Here is a 22,105-nt window from a genome sequence, read left to right on the forward strand (position 1 = left end):
CAACCATTGAAAAATAATTGGATGGGATTAGACAACCTTTGAAGATGTAAAATGCCAGAGAGAGAGAGATGGATGGATGTTCTTTGCAGGACATCATGATTTGGGTTCTTCTCAGTCAAACTTCTTGTCACATCAACTAAACGAATGGAAAAGATGTGTGACATTCTGGAATGGCAAGTCATAAAATCACAAAGCTCTAATCCCCCCCCCCCCCCCCCCCCTCCTCCTCCTGTGTGGGACAGAGATGGTGAGAGAGACCAAAAGTGTTTAAAATAGTTATAATAATTATAAGAAATGTTTCTTGGGCACCAAATCAGCATATTAGAATGATTTCTGAAGGATCATGTGAGACTGATGACTGGAGTAATGATGCTGAAAATTCAGCTTTGCCATCACATGAACAAAATGTAATTTTTAAATGTATGAAATAAGACAATTGTGATAATATTTCCTGAACTGATTAAATGCAGCCTTGGAAAGCATAATAAAAACTTCTTTTAAAAAATAGTTACCAGATTGTTGATGCATTAAAAAGGTATATTTTAACAGTTATATATATATACTGAGTGAACTATATGCACTTAAAACGCATTCTAAAAAAAAAAAAAAAAAAAAAAAACATAGGCCTACGAAGGATACTAATGGCACCTGTTTAAAAGGAAGACCATCATAAAAATAACAAAGTTAATAAAGTAACAAGAAACTGATAAACTAGCACTTGAAAGGTAAAAGAAATGAAGACAAATGAGAAATGAAGAGAATTGTGTAGAAGAAAGACATCTCTTATTCCATCAGCCATGCATGAAAAATATCTTTCAAAAGGCTTGTGCTGAAGGTAAATCCTTGTACTGTCATCTCATGGTCATGTCCACTCTCTGATGTCGAATATTAAAACATATGATGGCTGGGAACATTCATTAGGATGAATGAGGCAGACGGAGTGGAGAGATTTGGGTGGCATCCAGCGGTCATCTTTGTGAGGAAGAACACTTGAGGACAGAAAAGTCTAGAAATCATTAAACTGTAAAGTCAGTTCTCACGTGTTTCAGGAGTTCATTAACATGCCTGTTTTTGCATTTTTAGTGGGTGAATTTTAGGGAAACGTGTCCAGGTCACATTTTACTCCAAAGCAATAAAATTATATTTCACAAACAATATTAATTCATTTTAGGATATTTTTGCATCGTGATATTTTCATGACAATTAACCCCATATTATCAACACCAGAGGAATGAACCGTATTTATATGATCATTCAGATTATTCTCAATGGTGATTTCATTACTGCAATCCACATTTTCTTGTATTGCAGTAAAAATACTGTAACTATTTAAATGAGCATTAATTTTGTTCACATAATAAATGTGAAAATAATGTCACAATGCAACAAAAAACCCATAATGGTACATATAGTTTGTGTGTGTGTGTACATATACATACACACACAATGTATATATGATCCTGTGTACTATTGTAATCAAAACTAATGTCACATCAAACTATATATACTATGTATATATATATATATATATATATATAAATGTGTTTCTCCTGTCAAAAGACCACAACCATGTTGATATGATTCTATTGTACACAAATTATGCATGCAGAAAAATGTAACTATAAACCAAGGAAATGATTAATTTCTTCAGAAATTAAATCCTGACCATTTTAATGTAGTATATTAAAAAGAAGCAGCGAAGATATAAGAGAACTTTTATGTTTGAATCAAACAATATAACGATTACAGGCAAATCAGCAGTGTTATCCATTCTGTATACAGTGGTCACAAGACAAAAAAAAAAAAAAAAAAAAACACGCACACATTCATCATCTTCACCTTACAGAAATGATACGAGAATAAAACCTGAAGCCCAGAAAGCAACGCAACAGACTTCCTCCACTATCTGAAGCATGTGGAAAGCAAAGCATGTCTTAGTGACAAAGCAGCGTGGCTATTGTAGTTTGTTTTAATGTAGGTGTTTTTTTTTTTATTTGTTTTTTTTGCTTTTTATCTATAGAGAGGCACAAAATCAGGCTTCCGAGTCACAGTGAGGCTTTGAAAGAAGTGTCAGCTATGTGTGTTCAGACTTTTATATAACGCTCACATGCATGCACGCACACACTTTCTCTCGCTCACTTTAATGCACACAAATGACCACACGCTCATACCTGCACACCACTTTAAAATTAAAAAGAAATTGTCAAGTTTCCAATGAGAAAAACAGCAGTTACAACACATACAGAAACTGCAGAACACCTCATTACTGTTAATACATATGCACTGTGTATAATAATAATAATAATAATAATATAATTTCCAGTTGGATTGCAATTGAAAAGAGTGAGAATTATTTGATTGGCTCAGAACAGAGAGGTCTAGATGTAGCCAAAAGATACCTTTTGCCCAAAATTACCTTGGTATATAGAGGAATAGCATATAAAGCACACACAAGCGTACACCCATTTAGTCACACACACACAGAGTTCATGGAGGGTATGTGAAAAGCAGTGTTTGCTACCAACCACCGCGGGCTTTTCACTTCTGGCTGTTAACGTCTGATTGAGACAGCATTTATAAACTGATAAGCCTTCAGTGACAGATGCACAAATAAGTCTTTGCAAATCCAGGAAAACAAGAAAGATGCTCCATTCATACACTTTAATAACCATCACTCCTTACAGCCAACACAATATTATCCTCATATACTCATTTAACAAATTCAAGAAATATTTTTTGAGTATATATACATATCTAGATAATAGATAAATATATCAATACCACTCTCTTTTTTTTTCTTTTAATTTTTTTTTTTTTTTTTGATTTTTTTTGAAGAACCGGACGTCGTGGGGGTGGATAACATTGCTGAATACTTTGAGAATTACATTGAAGTGCCACTGGGGAAACTCAACAGACATCTATAACACACTCACCTGATGCTAAAACTGCTTTTTCTTTTTGGATTGAGAGGTAAAGCTGGAGGAGGAACTGGGATTGAACAATAGATGAAGTTTGACTTGGGACTGTAAAACCTTTTAATGCAGATGTATGCACATACATGCAGGCAAAGAATTCACACACACACACACACACGCATACATACATGCACACACACACGCGCTGAGATTCCTGTCCCATGCCCTACTTCGTGTGTTGCTAGGAAACGCCCCGCCCACCCTCAGTTTTGGTGCCCCCCCACCCCACAGATCCTCCTGAGTACCTGTGCACTGCTGGCAGCTGAGGTGGGCGTGTCTTACAGGTGTTAGTCTTGCTATTGGTGCTTTTTCTGAAATTGTCCCATCTCCCCCCTCCCCCCCATACGGTAACACGTCAGTTTTGAATGCACTCCGTCTCAGTCCCCAAGGATGCTCTTCACAAAGCTAGCGACGTCGGTGTCTTTGGAGTCATGGATGGTGAAAAAGGGATGTTGCTGGGTGTGGAAAAGATTTGAAATATCAATATTGTGCTCACACAAAAAGCAAATTGCATTGTATATTTCAATGCAAAAATGGTTAACAAATATATGTATAGTTGTGAACTACTTCTAGGTCTTTCTAAGTGCAAAATACATTATTTATAGTGGGTTCAGACTTTTGGACCCCACTGTTTGTAAAAATGAAAAAATATATACACTACACTTGACGCGCTGCAAGTGTTTTATCACAATTTGAGGTTTTGAAAATCCCTGAATTTAAATACAAATATTTAAGCTTAAATATATACAGTATTAGAAAGTTATTACAATAGTTTTAGATAAATTACCAAACAGAATCGTATATCTACTTCACTACAAGCCAATAAGGAGAAGGTACAACTTTGCATTGAAAGCACAAGTCTGACATCTAAAGGACAATCCAGGGAAGTGCTTGTTATAAAAGAAAATGAAAAACTGTCAGCATCACACTCACCATTAGTTCTGCGTAAGTTGGCCGCTCTTTGGAATTCTTCCTTAAGCTGAAAAACAACCAGAGAAAAGCAAAGCAAATGCATGTTAGAAATGCACAACAAATCATCACAAGTGCAGCAGGAGAGCGCAAAAACCTCAATGCAGCACGCTGTGGCCTCAGTACTTCCCCTCACAATGTGAAAGAGAGGATGCAATCAGGGTTTCTACATCCTGTTCGCTTTCCCAGTTCACAATGCAGAGTCAAGGTATGTATAGTGCGTGTGTGTGTGCGTGTCTACGCTACAGGTTTACTGACAGTGTTTTCACTTTCACGAAACTATGTGGGGTGTCAGCATTGTTCCAGAGAAATGCAATTCTACAGAATCTCGAGTCATGGTAATCCCACAAATACGAGCCACAAAGAAAACATCCTGTGTGAACTTATACACCATTTACATATGGTACTAATATCCATCTCAGACGATCCAATCAGAAGTGTATACAGATCTAACAGTTCAGTGATTCAGTCACTTAATGAAACTATATTGCATTTATTTTAAAAAAAAATGTATCAAAAATGTGATATACATTAAAAAATGTTTTGGACACAGTTTAGTGCCCTGAAAATGTCACGGTGATGATATACACCACGGTGCAAAGGTTTGTTTGTTTTTGAAGGAAGTGTCTTATGCTTAAAAAGGCACTACAACAGTAATATTGTGAAATATTATTGCAGGCTTTCTATTTTAATATATTTTAAAATGTCATTTATTCCTGCGATGGCAAAGGTGAACTTTCAGCAGCCATTCCTACAGTCTTCAGTGTCACATGATCCATCGGAAATCACCATATTTTGCTCAAGTAACATTTATTTTTATTATCCACATTATTGTGCTGCTTAATATTTTTGTGTTTATTTTTATTTAAAACAAAGTTCAAAAGAAACGCATTTCTTTTAAATAGAAATCTTTTGTAACATTTATAAATGTCTTGGTCAATTTAAAATGTTGCTGAAAAAGAAAAAGAAAAAAAAAAGTATAATTTATCCCAACTCTGCAAAGTTTTAATAACACTTACAATTCAAAACTAATGTTTACATGACAATGATGTACTAAAAAATAAATAAAAAAAAAACGTTTTTCCTTTGCGTTTTTGAAATGTTTTGCGTACACACGACACAGATGTCAAAACGGTCCCGTTCACACGGATCTGCGGAAACGAGTAAAAACGCTGTATTCTGCTGCCAGGCCAGTAGTTAGAGATGTCACTTTGTAAAGAAACACTACACGGCTATAGACTGAACACGTAATACACATGCGCATCGGCATGATGTCACCGTTTTCACAAATTCGTGTTTTTGTAGTTTAAACGGAGACGATAATGGTATCATTTTCAAAAACGTACACATTTTGAAACCCGTTTTGAAAAGTTTGCGTTTTCATGCCCCCAAAACGCTGTTGTCGTGTAAATGAACGGCCAAAACACATAAAAAGGTTTACGTTTTTAGTTGAAAAAAGTGTTGCATAATCAGCACCCAAATGATTATTTTTTAAATGAATGTTTCTCAACAATAAGGATGGCCTGGAGCCTTGTGTATTTGTGGTTGGCCCAGTGAAAGTTGGCATCGCTTATTGTTGAGCTTTGATGTGCAAGTTAGCAAATGTGTGTAAGAGCTCGCCCACCATTGTGACGTGAAGTCCACAAACTCGGCTGAGAAGCGGTCTGCAGGCAGCTGGGGCGACGGCTCTTCCACCACCTGCTTGAGCTGCTGAAACGGCGTTCCCCATGAGTCATAGGGAAACCGCAGAATGGCCAGCTCGATCTGACAGGGTGAAAAATCGTACACAATGTTACCATGCTACACAGACACAGCGGAACTTCTTTATTTTTATGTAACGATCGGTAAATAATAGAGAAAGATGCTTTTTATGGGTAATTTATTTATTTTTTGTAAGGTCAAATTTAATCATAATTAAAGTCAGCATGAAACAGAAGTTGCGATAGTCTTTTCTTCCCTGTTGTGACAGATAAAGAAAAAAAAATGTAGGGCGGGACTTGATTTTGTCCATCAGGAGATGATTGGATGGTTGTTGTTTGCTATTGCTGTGATCTCATGTGAGTGTCCCGCACTCAAACCGAAAAACACATCAAAAGAGATGTTGCAAGAGGAGGGGAAGTTATTTAGATTAAAGAATCTGAGGGCACGTGAACTAAAAAAAAAAAAAAAAGATGATGTGCACAGATAAATCATTCATAATAAATACTGAAATATTCCACTGATTTCATGGTGACTTTAAAGCTCAAGCGAAACACTGGCATTCACACAAACATAAATATATTTTACATGTTGTTTATGTCCATAAAGTCATAAAGTGTTTTATCACCTATCATTTACACATGGGCCTATTATAAATTTTATTAATTAAAATTGAATATGTTAAAGTGTAAACTATAAAAAGAAATGATGTGGTTAATCGTGACTAAATATTTGAACAATTAATTGACAGGCCTAATATTCAAGAAGTTTGGATACACATTAATGATCTAGTAAGCATTAATAAACATAACATTGCATAATGTCAATAATAAAAACATTTTATGAAGTGTTACTAATTAAGCAACAAGTGTTAAAAGTATATGAGGTCACATACCATTGTGATTCCTAAACTCCAGATATCAGACTTGACATTGTAGCCTTTCTGATTGGTCTCTGGGTTGATTCTCTCAGGCTGTGAATGAAAAAGAAAAATGACTGGTCATTCTGATTGTGGGCAAAAGAGGAAGTGTGGTTTGATAAGAGGAGGTAGAGATAAAAAAAAGTAATAAAATATACTTATCACTTTTGCTTTGCACTATATTCCCCTCTTTACGACACGTCTCTTTTTTTAGATGCACAACATTCACACCTTTATACAGAACCACATGAACACAGACGAGGTGTGTGAAGAACTCTAGATCCGCATTGTCTCATGCCTCGACCACATCAGTGTCTCAATGTGTGCTTTTTTTTTTGAATGGCTGAATTTTTGAACAGCTCATATTTAACTCATTACTGAATGGAAACTTGTTTCCACCATACAATACTGGGTAATTGTGAATTTATATCGCACAATTTTATATCTCACGATCACAATTGTGAGACAAATTCGCAAATAAAAAAGGTAATTACAACTTTCTCGTCGTTCAGAATTTTCTTGCAATTCTGAGTTTATACCTCAAAATCCTGAGAAAAACAGTCAGAACTGACAGATATAAACTCACAATTTAAAAAAAACCCCAATAATTTCAGCTTTTTATCTCAATTATGATTTGTTTTCTCAGAATTGTGAGATATAAACTTGCAATTGCGAAATATAAAATCAATTACCTTGATTCAATATTTATGGCAAACAGTCAAAAACGCTTCACGCTTTTCCGTTTCACTAAAAAATTCTGCAGTTTAACTGACCCTACATGTTCATATTAAAAAGACTTAAAATCAAAATTGACCATTTAACTTTCTTAAAATGATTTAACAAATATTTATAAATGTGTATAATGAATATACTAACAAATGTACATTTATATATTTATTATAAAAAATTCACACAGACAAAATAATAAAATATAAATATTATGAATATACATAATATAAACCAATATATAATAATATATAAATAAAAAATAATAATTGATCAAATGTTGATTAATACAATTTTGTTGTATACTGTCGTTAATTGACTATAAAGATGCGCATAAAAAAATAGAAGTCACAGCATAAGACAATAAAATATGCATTTCCTCTTTTGTTTTGCTTACCGCCATGTATGGCTTGCAGCCGGCATCCATTGTCTTCGCCACCGAATCCACGAGGTACCCACTGATGCCAAAATCACACATTTTCACCTGACCCTGCATGTTTATCAGGACGTTAGAGGGTTTCACATCTGCAAAAAAACACAACAGAAAACTGGAAAATCAGTTGCTGGCATCATTAAAAAGCAAATATACGATATTGTACTTTAGTCCCGGCTCACCTCTGTGTATCACTTGCAGGTTGCTGTGGAGATGCTCCAATGCTTTTACGATCTGCAACGGGAACATAAAACATCAGGCTCATTACAGAACTGCACAGGCTCAGGAATTACACAGCGTTAAAATGATCTCAAAAGTGGGAATGCAACAACAAAAACAAAAACACAGATAAGTCGCATTTTATTATTACATTAATAAATGTAAAAGAGCAGTGCATAATAATTTATAGAGGTGTTTGTTCATATAAACAATATTTATTATAAATGCTTTGCCTATACGAATTTATGAAACAAAAGTGAACACTGTGTGATGTAGCCTATAAAATGTAGCCCAAAAATTCAAGATATCAGAGCAAAAATGCCTCTGTATGAGTTTCTCATATTTATATCATTGGATAAAGTTAAGCAATATCACACGAGTGCCGTTTTTGTCCCGAATAGCACGAGTGAAATGTGATATTGATTTTATACAACAGTTCAATAAAGTAATTCATATTTTGTTATATTGTCTGTTTTTGCTCAATTTAGCAATCGAAACTAATACCTTATGAAGCCAGAGCAGAACTGTTGTGCGTCTCTGAGCATCACACAGCGGTGTTTAGTTTCTAAATAAACCCGCGTTTTGAGTGAATCAATTGCGTGAGCCAATGATTCAATGTTCCATTCATAAAGAGAGCCATTTACTTCATTCCTGAATGAATCAGCCTTTTGAACAAATCAATTGAATGTATGGCTTACTCGTTTAGACATTTATCGCCACCTACTGGCAGTTTTAGTTTCTTTTTTAGAGTATCATTTCATTGAAAAACATCATTTCAATTTTGGGGATAGTTTGTCCTGAAATGTACATTTACTCACCCTCATGTCGTTTCAAACCTGTACGACATACTTTCTTTGCGGAACATAAAGGAAGATATTTTGAAGAATGTTGGTAACTGGTTTGGTCCATAAATAATCTAAATAACAATTCAGGTGCAGATTCTGAAAATAAAATCATGGCTGTTGTAGCCTAAAAATTTGTGTTACAAATTCTATGTTGAATAATAATAACTAGCCTACTTTTTGTAATGTCTATTTAATGTTTTTCTCATTCAACACAATAATGACTTTATAATTATCATTTGGGAGTAATTACTTTACAAAATTCGATTTGCGATTAATTAATCAGCACATCATGTAATTAATTATTTTATTTTTTTTAAATGTAATCGCTTGCCAGTCCTAATGGATATATAACTGCACTGTGAACAGCTTTCTCCTTTAGCTCAGGTCAACGGGTCTTGTGTCTACGATTAGCTCCTTAAGTCTTAATTTCATTAAAAGTGAAGTATGCAGGTCCTGTGACACTAGTGGCACCTATGCTAGAACGGATTTGTTTATCATGCGCATGTGTGTGCATTTATGTGCTCTGTTTTGCATGCTTGACGTTAATAGCATTATGGGTCGCTTCGGAATATAAGTCGCGGTACGTTTCAGATGATAAAAAAAGCGACTTATAGTCCAGAAAATACAGTAGACAAATTCAAATATGCAGACCAGAGAGCAACAGCTTGCCATTGAGAGATGCAGGAAATCAGGTGGTACTTACAGAGACGGTGATCTTGCCCAGGATGTCCTCTGGGATGTTCATGCCCTTCTCATGCACCTGCTTATAGAACTTATCCAGAGAGGTGTCCATCAGCTCCATGCAGATCCACACATCACCCTGACAACACAACGAGCCAATCAGCTTACAACTGGGGTTTGAGACATAACAACAACCTTACATAAAAATGAGACAGCAGGAAATGACTGAAACACATTCCCATTGTACGACTTCCTGTGGGATTTTTTGGGGGGTCAACGTTTATTAGGACATCGATTCAGATAACTGGACATGCTCTGCCTCTGGTCTATACAAGAACTACCGGTACTTTGTGCTGTAGTATTAAAACAGCTGCAAATGCTAACAGGTAAATGACATGACTGCTCAGTGCATGTGTTCAGTGTTTAATGTGCGTGTTGTCGAACCTCTCTGAAAAGGGCTCCATAGAAGGTAACGGTGTAAAAGCAGTCGACTGTTCTCATTGAGATATCCAGATCCATTAGCAGCCGTTTCTGCTCCTGCGTGTTTACTGTGGCCCGGATCCGCTGCGGGAAACAAGTGGGTGATGATGGCAAGTTAATTCCAAATGAATGCTGTTCTTTTGAAATATCTACTTATCAAAGAATCTAGAAACTGTTTTCAGCATTGATAATGGTAAAAGAATATATATATATAATTTTTTTTTACCATCCAAACAGCATATTAGAATAATTTCTGAAGGATCATGATATTGAAGACTGGAATAATGGCTGCTGAAAACTATAAATATATTATAGATTATTATAATAAATTATTTGAAATTGTAATAATATTTCACAATATTACGGTCTTTGCTATTTTGAAAAAATAAATGCTGCCTTAATGAACAAATGAGACTTCTCACAACAATCACTTTTCTAGCAGAAGTGCACTTATGGTGTTGCTTAATGTTTTTATGAATATAAAAATATCAAGAAACACTTTTGAAAAAGAAAAAAGGTTAACTTAAAGAAGATTAACAAAGTGTTTAATTTATGATATGATATATGATTAATGATATGATATATGATTAATAATATGATATATGATTAATAATATATGTTTAATAATATGATATATGATTAATGATATATGATTAATAATATGATATGATATATGATATTATATATATGATATAAGATATGATATATATGATATATGATATATATATATATAAATAATATGAAATGAAAAATATAATATTTATATACAGTATACTATATATATATATATATATATATATATATATATTTATATATTAGTATACTATATATATATATATATATATATATATATATATATATAAATATTATATTTTTCATTTCATATTTTTATATATATATATATATATATATATATATATATATAAAATATAATACTATAAAACTGATAGTTATGATGGAATGAATGAGACATTATTTTAAAAGGCTAATAAACGCACATCTAAATGGGGCAAGTTGCCAGGTTGCTTAGCACTCAGCCAGAAAATTACTTTAAATTTGTTTTCGTATTAATTGTAGATATATTTGAATCATTTTAAGCAATGCTAGGTAAATGCTACACGTAGGAAAGCTAAATCTTGACCACTATGACAATGTCCAAAGTTTAAGAAACTTTGGACAGTTACTAACAAAAATATTCCTCACATGGGTTTAGCTAGCATGGGCCTGTGTGAACTCACCTTTACTGCCATTATTACACCACTGGGGACGTGTCTCATCTTGTCCACCACTCCATACGCCCCTCGCCCCAACTCTCCGATCTGCTCCAAATCATCTGCCTTCACCACAAAGTTCTGCTTAGAACACAAACACGAGTGTTAAAAGTGTTGGTATATACCAAATGTTGGTATATTACCGAAATTGATGCACACAGAATGGCAGATAAAAGGAAACCAAGAAAAAAGAGAGACAAACAGAGACAGACAGTAACACTAACAGACTGGAGCCTATATTCCAAACAGACAGACAAAGACATCTAAAAAGAAAATGGCACAAATGTGCATAAGCTGATTGTTTCCTATGAGGTATGAAGAAAGGAAAATGTTATCTCCAGGAATGCATGCTTCCAATCCCTGTCCTATCACTAGCAATCACAACAAACGCCTTCAACCTGGAGGCAACAAACCTGGTTCTTCAGATATTCTTCACAAAAGCTCCTACACCCAAACCTGACTTTATCAAAAAACTGATGTTACTTACTCTTGGGTTGCAAGACTAAAAGCTTTAATCTTTGCCAATGGAAAATTTCACTTATTTGATGAGTTTAAAATAAATATTTTTATAGCCTGAGAGGCAGTAAAGTGCATTCCAGGCTGCCTACAATCAGACGTATTCAAAAGGGCTGTAATGTGCACTGGGCCATTCTTTACAACCCGCTGGTCTTTCACCAAGCCAAGCTTTCGTATCGAGCCCGGGACAGGGTTACATCACCATAAAAGCAATGCAAAATATGACATTTCAAAAAGATAAGTCGAATCCCCTTAGCACGGGAATGCAAATTACAAGTCACAATGCTTTGCATACAGGTGACCCAAGGACAGTTCCTCTCATAGTGCTTTAAAATACAGACGAGTGAGAGATGCAGGTGAAGAGAAACCTTGCAGCATTAAATACAATTTCCCATAGGGGCTTTTTTTTTTTTTGCAATGCACAGATTTATGTATAACAGATATGCAGAAGACCCTGCAAATAATTTTTCTGAAAAAAAAACAAAAAAAAATTACCAAAATGAAAAGGGGAAAAAACATAAAAAATACAAGACAGAAGACAAACAGGGTTGATTCAATTAAAAAAGTAAAAGATGAAGATACAGTTACATAAGATTATCCATCTTAATTAAAGAAAAGAAAGGATGATGAAACGCACCTTATCTCCAATGGTAACACAGGCTTTGGAGTCCAGGTCTCTTGGGGGTCTGTGGAACAAAGAAATCCCATTGAGTGTCCTTGTCTGACACGGTAATTGACTCACTAACTAAAGCCAGCCTTAATTATGAAATCTATTGTACTTGCACACCCAGAGTGAACCTCAAAAACACAGACTAAAAAAAAAAAACCTCAGTTTTTAGCACAGTTTATGAATATAAATGTGACATCAATAAAAGTCTATTTATCTTTCAATTTAATCAATTCAATGAAATCTGCACAAAATCTTACGTAGGAGCAGGTGGGGTTTTGTCAAACGCCTCTTTTGGAAGCTTGAGTGGTAGCTTCTTTTTACCTGCAGAGGGAAGAAAAAAATAAAAGAAAATCATCATTATTATGCCCAAGTCATTAAAGACCTTCAGAATTGCATTTGTCAGAAAAGTTCCTTTTAAGAGAGAAAAAAAGCGTTATGCGAGATAACAAAAAAGGCCTGTCTAAACAAAAGAGGCATTCTGAAACTGTCCTGAGGGATATAGAGCCCTTTCCTTTATTTCTGCTCCCCATGGAACTCCGAGATTCCCTATCGGATGAGCACTTACAGTCAGACAGCGCAAGCGGCTCCAGATCCTGGCTGAGTAAACGCGACAGAGCGAGAGAGTGCGAGGAGAGAGAGTGCAAGTGTGAAAGAGGGAGGCGAGATGGCAGGGTCAGGTGCATTCTCTCCATGTGGAGCAGGTCGGAGGCGCTACCGTCACGGGTGTTACCCATCGTGAGTGACACCAGAGCGGGGCAATCCACATACCGGATGGCACATGAACTGTCCACACCCACCTGACTAACTGATTCCAGTCTGCTAAAGGCAAACAATAAGTAAAACGTGCCCTGAAGGTGATGCTACAATTCATATCAACAGTTTGTCTGAATATTAATGCAGTACGCCGGTATCAAGTCAATGTCTCTGCTACTGACTGACACACATGCAGGTGTCTGCGCACACTCTGAAAACATTCAAGTGCACTTCGTAAAAACTTCAATTTCTGATGAGCTATTTGAAAAATTAAAGCTTTAATTTATTTGTAATTCAATTTTCATTTTAATTAAAGAGTACACTATGGAAGTTTTGGCACTCTAGCAGTTAATAAACAAAACTGCATGCGTCTTGCGAAAGAACATTGTAGCCAGAGCTACTTCTCTGTTTATGTATATGACGAGTCACAGGTACTGGGCTACTCCGCAGCCGTTGGCGTCCTGCTCGGTCTAAAATAGTCTGAATATAAACACTTGAAGATGGATTCATGATGTACATACTCATCATATACATTTTGTACATTTTGAACAATAAAGAGTTACAGTAGAAAAAGTAGCTTTAAAATTAATCAATAAATGAAGGATTGAATTTAAAAAAATTATATTTTATATTAATATTTAGCTTTTCAAATAAAGTTCAAAGTATATTAGTTTATGCTTTTGCATCAAAATTGGTAGTGAGAAATTTGATACACTGATACTGAAATTGGCATTGACTGAAAATACGATTTTCAGTCATTGAAGTTAAGCGGAAATATCCCATTACTGTGCCAATACTACCAAAAGGTATAGCTAAATGAAATAAAAAATATTATATTACTCACATATAAATGTATACACACACACACATACATACATACATATACATATACATATATATATATATATATATATAATTAAATATAAAATATAACAGTAAAAAAAAATATATATAACATAAAAAAAAAATACAATAAAAACAAACAATACATTTAAAATTAAAATACAAAAAATTAAATAAAATAAACCTAATAAAATAAGTTTCCAGAACACTTTCCAAACTGCAATTGGTCAGACAAACAGATAGTCCAACCCCAAACTCTCATCATTGGTTGAGCCACAACAGAGCAAAGTTTGACAGCCTGACAGAGCCATGATGTTTACAGTTTTCAAGATAAATCAACACACAAATGTCTTAATTATAGTTGACCTCTGCATATTAAGCTGAAATAGGAGAAAGTATTTTAACACCACAAAAAATAAAAATCCACAAATCAGCTTTAACAAATATTCAAAGGCTACACCAATCACTACATGAGAAAGGTGTGGCTTCAGAATGGTCCCGACCAAACCACGAGCCCACAGACAGGAAACAAATGCAGACACTTCCCATATTGTCACAATTATACACAAAATATGAGCAGCTATTTGCCAGTGCAGCGTGAGAAGAGGGTTGTGTCCTGTTGTGTGCCCGTTACACCATTGTTAACACCAGAAAGGTTGTTCTGAACCTCTCCCACCTGCTTTTACATGCACAACAATAGCAACAGAAAGCTGACACTCAAAAAAAAAAAAAAAAAAAAAAAAAACTCACCAAGCACTCCGATAGTCCGATCCCTTTTAAAGTGAAGGGTACAAAACCACAAAATGATTGTGTGCCTCCTGCAGAAAGTACATCACTGATCAGGACTGCCAAAATAACTATGCCCCAACTGGAAATCACTCCCTAGCAACACTCAAGCAATGTTCCATGGTGAAAGCCCTAATCCTTAAAATCACACATGCTGACACATCACAGGCCGACACCCGATAGCTTTCTTCAGACTGATCACATCAGCGATGTAGGGAAAAGGCTGTTCTCAGTTACTGGACCTCCGTGTGACTTTGGTAACTTTATGAAAACTGTTGCATAAGCATTAAAAACAGCCACTTCAAGCACTTCAAATATAATAAGTGCCCTTCCATGTCACAACACTCCCAGTGAAAGGTTCCTAGTTCCTGGTATCGAGTACTGAAATTAAAGCCATAAAGCAACTGGAAGTCATTCTTTCTTATCAAGAGTTGGCAATTAATGAGGGAGGCAGCATGAACCAACGTTGGCGACATGACAAAGTTGAGCAGAGTAAAATGGTAAACAGTCTGGCACAATAGAGATTCGACAACCCACAGCAATTCGATGTACAGAGAATGTAAAGGGAGATGCAGAGGCGGCTCGATCTGCTGGAACATGTACAGACGTGTTCAACAGTCTGGAGAAGCTCTTTCATCCATGCTGAAGCCATCAGCAGCATCATCAAGAACAACTAAACATGCATGCAGAATCGCAGATAAACACATATTGCATTTATTTTGGTTGCATCAACAAACTCTGTTTGTAAATAAATTCTGCTCTTGAAGTGGTTGTCAATTATTGCTTGCATAACAGAGATAAATAAGGCTTCTTATTCAACAGAACCAGTATACATTCAACTAAAATACCATGTGAAGTTCAAACTAGGGCTGGTCAACATTGACTATTCATCACAATATATTTGATATGATTTTGCTAGCAATATTAAATTAAGCTATTGCAAATTGTATAAATAATGTATTGCTTATTGTGCAGAAAAAATGCAAAACAAAAGTTGGATTCATTGAATTGAATCAAAACTCTGATTGAACAATTCAACATTAAGAAATGTTTTCATATATTATGAAGAAAATAAAATAAAACGAACATTGCCATTTGTTCCTATATAACCGTTGCATATTTTTAAATTTGAATTAAATTTACTTGCATTAAACACATACAAGTAAATGTATATAGACGTATTGAATATAATCTAGTGTGAATTTATATTTGATTTGTTTAATATTTGTATTTTATTTGAGCTTTTTTCAATTAACGAAATTTTTTGAAAGTTCCCATGAAATCAAAATTGAAGTTTTGGGGATTTGAGTATGAATGTTAGCCTTACTGTTATCTATTAGCTTGTGTGGCGTGCTCCAAAGAATTACAAAATTTGCATTTACAAGATAAGAATTTAAAAATTCTGTCGCCAATATGGATCAATGACTTGACTATGCACTTAAGCTTCACATCATTATTTTCTTATGGTGAATGGCACATTGCACAATATAGGGGATAGGGACGATTCAGACAGTGTAAATATGCTTTTCATTGAGGCGAATGAAGTCTAGTTTCACGTTAATGTAGGCCTAACGTGAACCACCGCAACGCAAACAGTCTGTTCCGGTCCAGAGACACGATAGGACAGAGCGGATCATTTGCGCGAGTCGGTGCATACCAGCAAACGTATCGGCCCCATTTGAATACCGCACAGAATGCTATATTTTTAAACGATATGGAGGAGATTAGGAGGAGAAACAGTAAGCGATTAAGAGGAAACTGATCTAAACAAAACACTATTGGCTATTGTAAAAAGGGGGAGGAGCTGTTCGATATGTCCCACCCTGTCTTCCTGTTTCAGTGGAAATTACGTCAACACATTGAATAATTCTGTGCGTTTCAAGGCACTTCAGTCTGCCTTTAAAGGGTTACTCCACCGGTTTTTCATATTAAACTATGTTATTCCCTTAAAGGAGCTGTATGTAAGATTGTGGCCAAAACTAGTACCGCAATCACTGTCAAATTACTGTAGTATCCAGTATCCCCTCCTCCCTAACTCGAGGTTGCCAGATCTAGCTGCAGGATCCAGCAGGAACGTGACGAGCTGCAGCTGTGGTAACTAGAGCAGAGCTGGCAACCCGGATGCCGCAACACTACTGACTTCGTGATTGGTAGATAGGTGGAGGGTGGAGCATCAGACCAAAACACAACATGACAACATCAACATCAGTTGAGGGCTGCAACTGCACTTTTTAAATGACAATATCCTGGCCAGACTACTGTTGTCAGTGATATAAGTATTTGAAATGTACATGATTTCTTAATGTCTAGTGACATTTCAGGGCCATTTTATGATAAATTGAAATACATTTCTTACATACAGCTCCTTTAACTAAGACGAGTTGATACATACCTCTCTCGTCTCAGTGCGTGCACTATATCGCTCTGTATTGCCGCAAAACTATGTTAGCACTTAGCTTAGCCCAGTGCATTAAATATGGGCCAAAAAGAGAAGCGACCAAACACTTCCTCGTTTTTCCCTATTTAAACACAGTTACTCGAGTAGTGTAACTCGACCTAGGCTGGTGACACAAAATAAAACGTTGTGTTTTTCTAAGCGTTTAAAATTGATGACTATATTGTATGTCAATATCAATATAAAGAAGTCAATATCATTACGCCTGCTGCACTCATGGTACTAGGGGTGTGCCAAAAAATCGATTCACAGAAGAATCTAGATTCTCATTTGCAACGATTCAGAATCGATCCGAAATGTCCAAGAATCGATTTAATAAATAAATAAAATCAGCTGGCTGTTCGCCTCCATTTTTGTAACTATAGCCTATACGGGACGTCCGGACGTCATGCACGCAGCCGGTTTTTGAACGTGATCGGCAAATCAGAGGAAGCAAATATGGATGCTTCTATGAAGCTTCTGATGCTTCTACATTCATTCTGCCGTGGCCGGCCGCCACACCTAAAATAATCCCGCCACGGCTGCAGCTTCTCAGTGAGGTCCGATATTAATGTGATTGTGTTATTGTTAAGCTAAAGGCATAATAAACATTGTAAAGCACCATAAAGTGTTCGCACTATATTCCAAGACTTCTAAAGTCATTCAAGAGCATAATGTGAGGTAAAAATAAATATTTAAGTCGTTAGTTAAAGTTAATGGAAACTCATCTCTCCTCAGTCATTCTCCATTCAGCATTCACACAGCGCGTCGCGTTATAGCGTTTTCTAAATCATAATCCTTTCTCCCGGGTGTCTGTTAGATTACAGCACTGGAGAGCGCTATGAATTGTTCTTCATGCGCACTGTAACTGAAATTTAAAACTGTTAAAAGAAAATGCTCAATAAACTGTTGCATATATATAATACATTAAGCATAGATAGATAGATATAATCTATTCGCTTTGTGCTTTGAACTTTTCAATCCGGAGCGCTGCGCGCTGTGACTTCGCGTTGCTTCAAGTGCATCATTCTGCGCACAGGATGCGCATAATCGCTTTGCCGCTCTTATTCGAGCCTTTCATGTTATAATGTTATAATACTTAGGGGAGGTTTAAACACCTGGGATGAGGGAGCGTGGCCAATGGGAATATCACTCATGGGCCACGCCCCCTCCCCCTGGCGAAATGGGCCTGCCACCACAGCTGGAAAAAATCCTAGAGGAAACACTGGTCTCCGTTTGTCATTCTGTATAGCAAAGCAGATGTGAGTAGATCATGATCAGAAACCCGATTAGAAATCATTATGGATAAAATCGAATCGTTTTAAATCGAAAATCTTTTTGAATCGAAAATCGATTTTGAATCGAATCGTGGCCTCAAGAATCGGAATCGAATTGAATCGTGAGATGGTAAAAGATTCCCACCCCTACATGGTACGGCAGTAAAGTTTCTTGATTATTACGCAGGAATGAGAGAATAGTTCCTAGCCATATCAGCCTAGAAAATCGCAACTTTACATTTTCCGTCGGTCTTAGTGCACGATGTAACTACAGAAGAGTCAAGTTTTAAATAGGAAAAATATCGAAACTCTTTAGTCATTTTTTTGAGAGAGATGCTAATGGTCTTGTCCACTTCAATGATCTATCCTAAGCTATGCTAAAAGTGGTACCGTCACACCCGGAGATCGGCTGAATGGATTCGAAAACGGTAAAACTCAACAGTTTAACTCTGGGGGAGTTGTAAAATGAGCCTATTTCCAAAAAAAGTGGAGTATCCTTTTAAAGTCCCCATGAATTCAAAATTGACCATAATTACTTTGTTTGCCTAAATTGATCGTTTTGTGGTGAACAATTCATCCATGCAAGTCAATCCACACAAAAAAATTTTTTGGCTTCGTAATCTTTAATCAAAATCTGAAATTTCCCCTCCCCTCTGCATTGGAGGACCTTCCTTGATGACGTAGGCTTTACAGTTTGGGTGTCTGCTTAACATCCGTAACCACGCCCCTCCAACTGACAGGAGACAGGCTGAATGAAAACACCTACTTTTCTAGATCCAATCAGGTGCTAGTTGTAAAAAAGCCACGCCCACTATTTTGCCTCATTTAGTATTCCGTTTCTCTCAGAAATACGTCACAACACTGGAGAAAAGTCGTTTGCAACTTCCGGTTCACGGGGACTTTAAACTCAGCCTTCTAATGTAATAAAAAGCACACGGTGTACAGGTATGTCAGACATGCCTGCATAGAAGCTTTCAAAACACGTTTGAATAAATCAAATGCCTAATTCCTGTCTCATTCGCAACACAGAGGGTTTGGACTCAGCAATGCGAATCGGGGACAATCCGCCGTGTTTCCCCACTGTGGTGTAACATGAACTTGACTGACCTGACCCCCTTGATGTAGCTTGCTTGACTGGTTGTCATCTGTCCAGGACTGTGTCTGCAGTCCAAAAAACCCCAAGTCAACCAGTTCTAGTCCTTCACTATCCCACTCACATACAGAATTTCAACAATCCCAAGGGTTTTACTGGAATTTCAGGGACCCGGAGGAGGGCCGGTGAATTAGAAAGAGAGAGATGAAAATAACTTCTCTTGGGCTGCCGGCCCCTCTGACCGCACTGGCAGTTTGTAAGACACATTATACTTCCAATGATGGCAGACCCTTTGGGTTCCAGCAGCTGGGGACACTGCTTTAGAACGAATGTCGTCACTGCTTCTCACTGCATCCTTTGCTGTCCTGACAGAGACAGTCCAGGAACGCTATGTCATCTTCAGAGATAGAGAATGGAATCATGAATCATGTTCAGTCTCTTGTACGTTATGTGTGCAGGAATGGAAGCACGAGCAGTAAGTTGCTGGCTGCAGTTCACTTAACGGCCACCGGTGTCGCTAATAAAGGTTTCTGAATTCTACGTATAGCCCCTTTAAAGGTGCAGTTTGTGATTTTTAGCAGCATTTAGTGGTGGGTGGCCGACAGGAAAAGATGTCATCGTCTGAGACAGCAGAGAGTACCCAGTTAAGCAATGAGGTTTCTTTACAAAGATAAATTAAGAAATGAGGTTTACTTTATTATGCAGTAAAACGATATGTTATTGTGAATATTATTGTTACTTGTTCATCATTGTGTCAGTGTTTTAGCTAGCTTCTTTGCACGCTGACTTTAGCTAGCTTCTTTGCAAGAAGAATAACATAGTGACGAAACACGCTCTGTAGTAGTTTGTCCGTTTAGGGCCACTGTAGAAAGAACATGTCCGCGCAAAATGTCTATTTCAATGTAAGGGGACCCGAGGTGTATGTAGATAGAAATGGCTCATTCTAAGGTAATAAAAACATAACGGTTCATTATGTAAGGTCTTCATACACCACTGAAAACATAGTTATGTATATTATATTGCATTTCTGTCTACAGATCCTCCTAAATATTACACAATGCACCTTTAAAGGTTGCATAAAAGGTCAAATAAAACGTACAATTCTAGTAGTTGGCCTTTAAATAAGAAAAATCAATCAACAAAGATTTATTTAATCAATTTCATTTATTCTTTGGATGTGTGCTGCTGCAGAAGCACTGAAAACCTCAAAGAGTGACTTCACAGTACTGAAAAAAAACAATGTTAAAAACACATTTCTATGTAAAATATGCATTTGAATGGCAGGGACCACAGCGCGAGCTGGAGTGGAAACTGCACAAGCTCAATTGGGAGCACAACGAAATGCTTTAACGTAGATCATACAGCTTTGTGTAGTTGCCGTGTGAGCTCTGAGAAACTGCTTGTTGAGAAATGTTTTCCACAGTGCATAACTTTTTACTGATATATTACTGTAACTGCGAATGTTATAAATTCAAAGTCAAGCAAAGGGTAATTCCATTTAACAAAACAGTTTGCTTTAACAGCATATGCACGGTGCCATTACACTTGTACACTTCTAGACACTTGTCTGAACGAAAGTGTGCATATGCATCAACCAGATAGATGCAGCTTGGGATAGAAGACCAGCTCAAGAGAGCAACATTGGCTTAATAATCAAACCTGTTTGAAAACAGTTATTTTTGTAGGTCCATTTGTTGATGTTCGCAGTCGCATCATATAAATTTACCTTTAACTGCAATATATTACAAATCTGTCAAAGGCAGGCATTTTTTTTATATTTTTAACTTTCTTTAGCGAGTAATGTTGCCATTTCAGCGTGAAAGGTCTGCAAAGTTACAAAGCATTCAGCCACTCCAAAGGGAGTTATTCTCTATATCAGTAATGCCTGGTTCAGATTACACTTTTTTTTTTGTCTGTTACGATAGTCACTGTGTCAGATTACGGGGTTTTGACTCCTAAAATCTTGTGTCGTGGACAAGAAACATGTCAGACTACACGTTGCTTCCAGACCAGTCATCGCGTGCCGTCTTTAACTACGCGCTTGATGTCATCGAGAAGGCGAAACTAGCGTATTTTCCGCACTATACGGCGCACCGGATTATAAGGCGCACCTTCAATGAATGACCTATTTTAGAACATTTTTCATATATAGGGCGCACCGGATTATAAGGCGCATAAGATACTGCAGTCAAACGTTTGACTGGGTTTGCGTTATGCATCCACTAGATGTCAACAAAACAGTCAGATAAAGTCAAACTTTATTAAGCGTTCTGACAACTCCTATCACTCCCATGGTAACGTTCAAACGTTAAAGGAAAACTCCGGTGGTCAATTTTAACATTGAGCTCATTTTTTGTAAATGTGGAGTGCTGTCAGTACAGATGATAACGACAAAAACCGGTGTTGCCTACACAGTGTTATCCTCTTTTTAAAATTTGCACCCTGTTGACTTAAACGGGACAAGTTTTAAACCTGCTTTTAGCCTCTTAACAACCTTAATGTGTCATTAGAAGTGCA

At 36.5% G+C, this 22,105-nt stretch overlaps 1 protein-coding gene across 1 annotated transcript; it reads right to left on the bottom strand.

The window, feature by feature from the left end:
* Nucleotides 1–1,698: 1,698 nt before the first annotated feature.
* On the bottom strand, nt 1,699–13,151 carry map2k6 (mitogen-activated protein kinase kinase 6). Its single transcript, XM_056245456.1, has 12 exons — nt 12,968–13,151; nt 12,660–12,723; nt 12,370–12,418; nt 11,184–11,297; nt 9,910–10,029; nt 9,488–9,604; nt 7,903–7,954; nt 7,685–7,812; nt 6,538–6,615; nt 5,569–5,708; nt 3,909–3,954; nt 1,699–3,430 (listed from the first exon to the last, which is right to left on the bottom strand). The coding sequence occupies exons 1-12, from the start codon at nt 13,134–13,136 to the stop codon at nt 3,353–3,355; spliced, it is 1,155 nt and encodes a 384-aa protein (XP_056101431.1). The 5' UTR covers nt 13,137–13,151; the 3' UTR covers nt 1,699–3,352.
* Nucleotides 13,152–22,105: the final 8,954 nt, after the last annotated feature.

The sequence above is a fragment of the Rhinichthys klamathensis genome, unplaced genomic scaffold (genome assembly GCF_029890125.1).
Source record: "Rhinichthys klamathensis goyatoka isolate OS25496 unplaced genomic scaffold, OSU_Roscu_1.1 h1tg000030l_1, whole genome shotgun sequence".
Taxonomy (NCBI): Eukaryota; Metazoa; Chordata; class Actinopteri; order Cypriniformes; family Leuciscidae; genus Rhinichthys; species Rhinichthys klamathensis.

Coding starts and splice junctions, on each gene's coding strand:
- map2k6 (XM_056245456.1), bottom strand. CDS start 13,136: ATGGGTAACACCCGTGACGGTAGCGCCTCCGACCTGCTCCACATGGAG. Junction 11,298..12,369: donor GTGTTACCATTGGAGATAAG/GTGCGTTTCATC, acceptor TGTTCTAAGCAG/AACTTTGTGGTGAAGGCAGA. Junction 10,030..11,183: donor GTGTAATAATGGCAGTAAAG/GTGAGTTCACAC, acceptor TGTTTCCCGCAG/CGGATCCGGGCCACAGTAAA.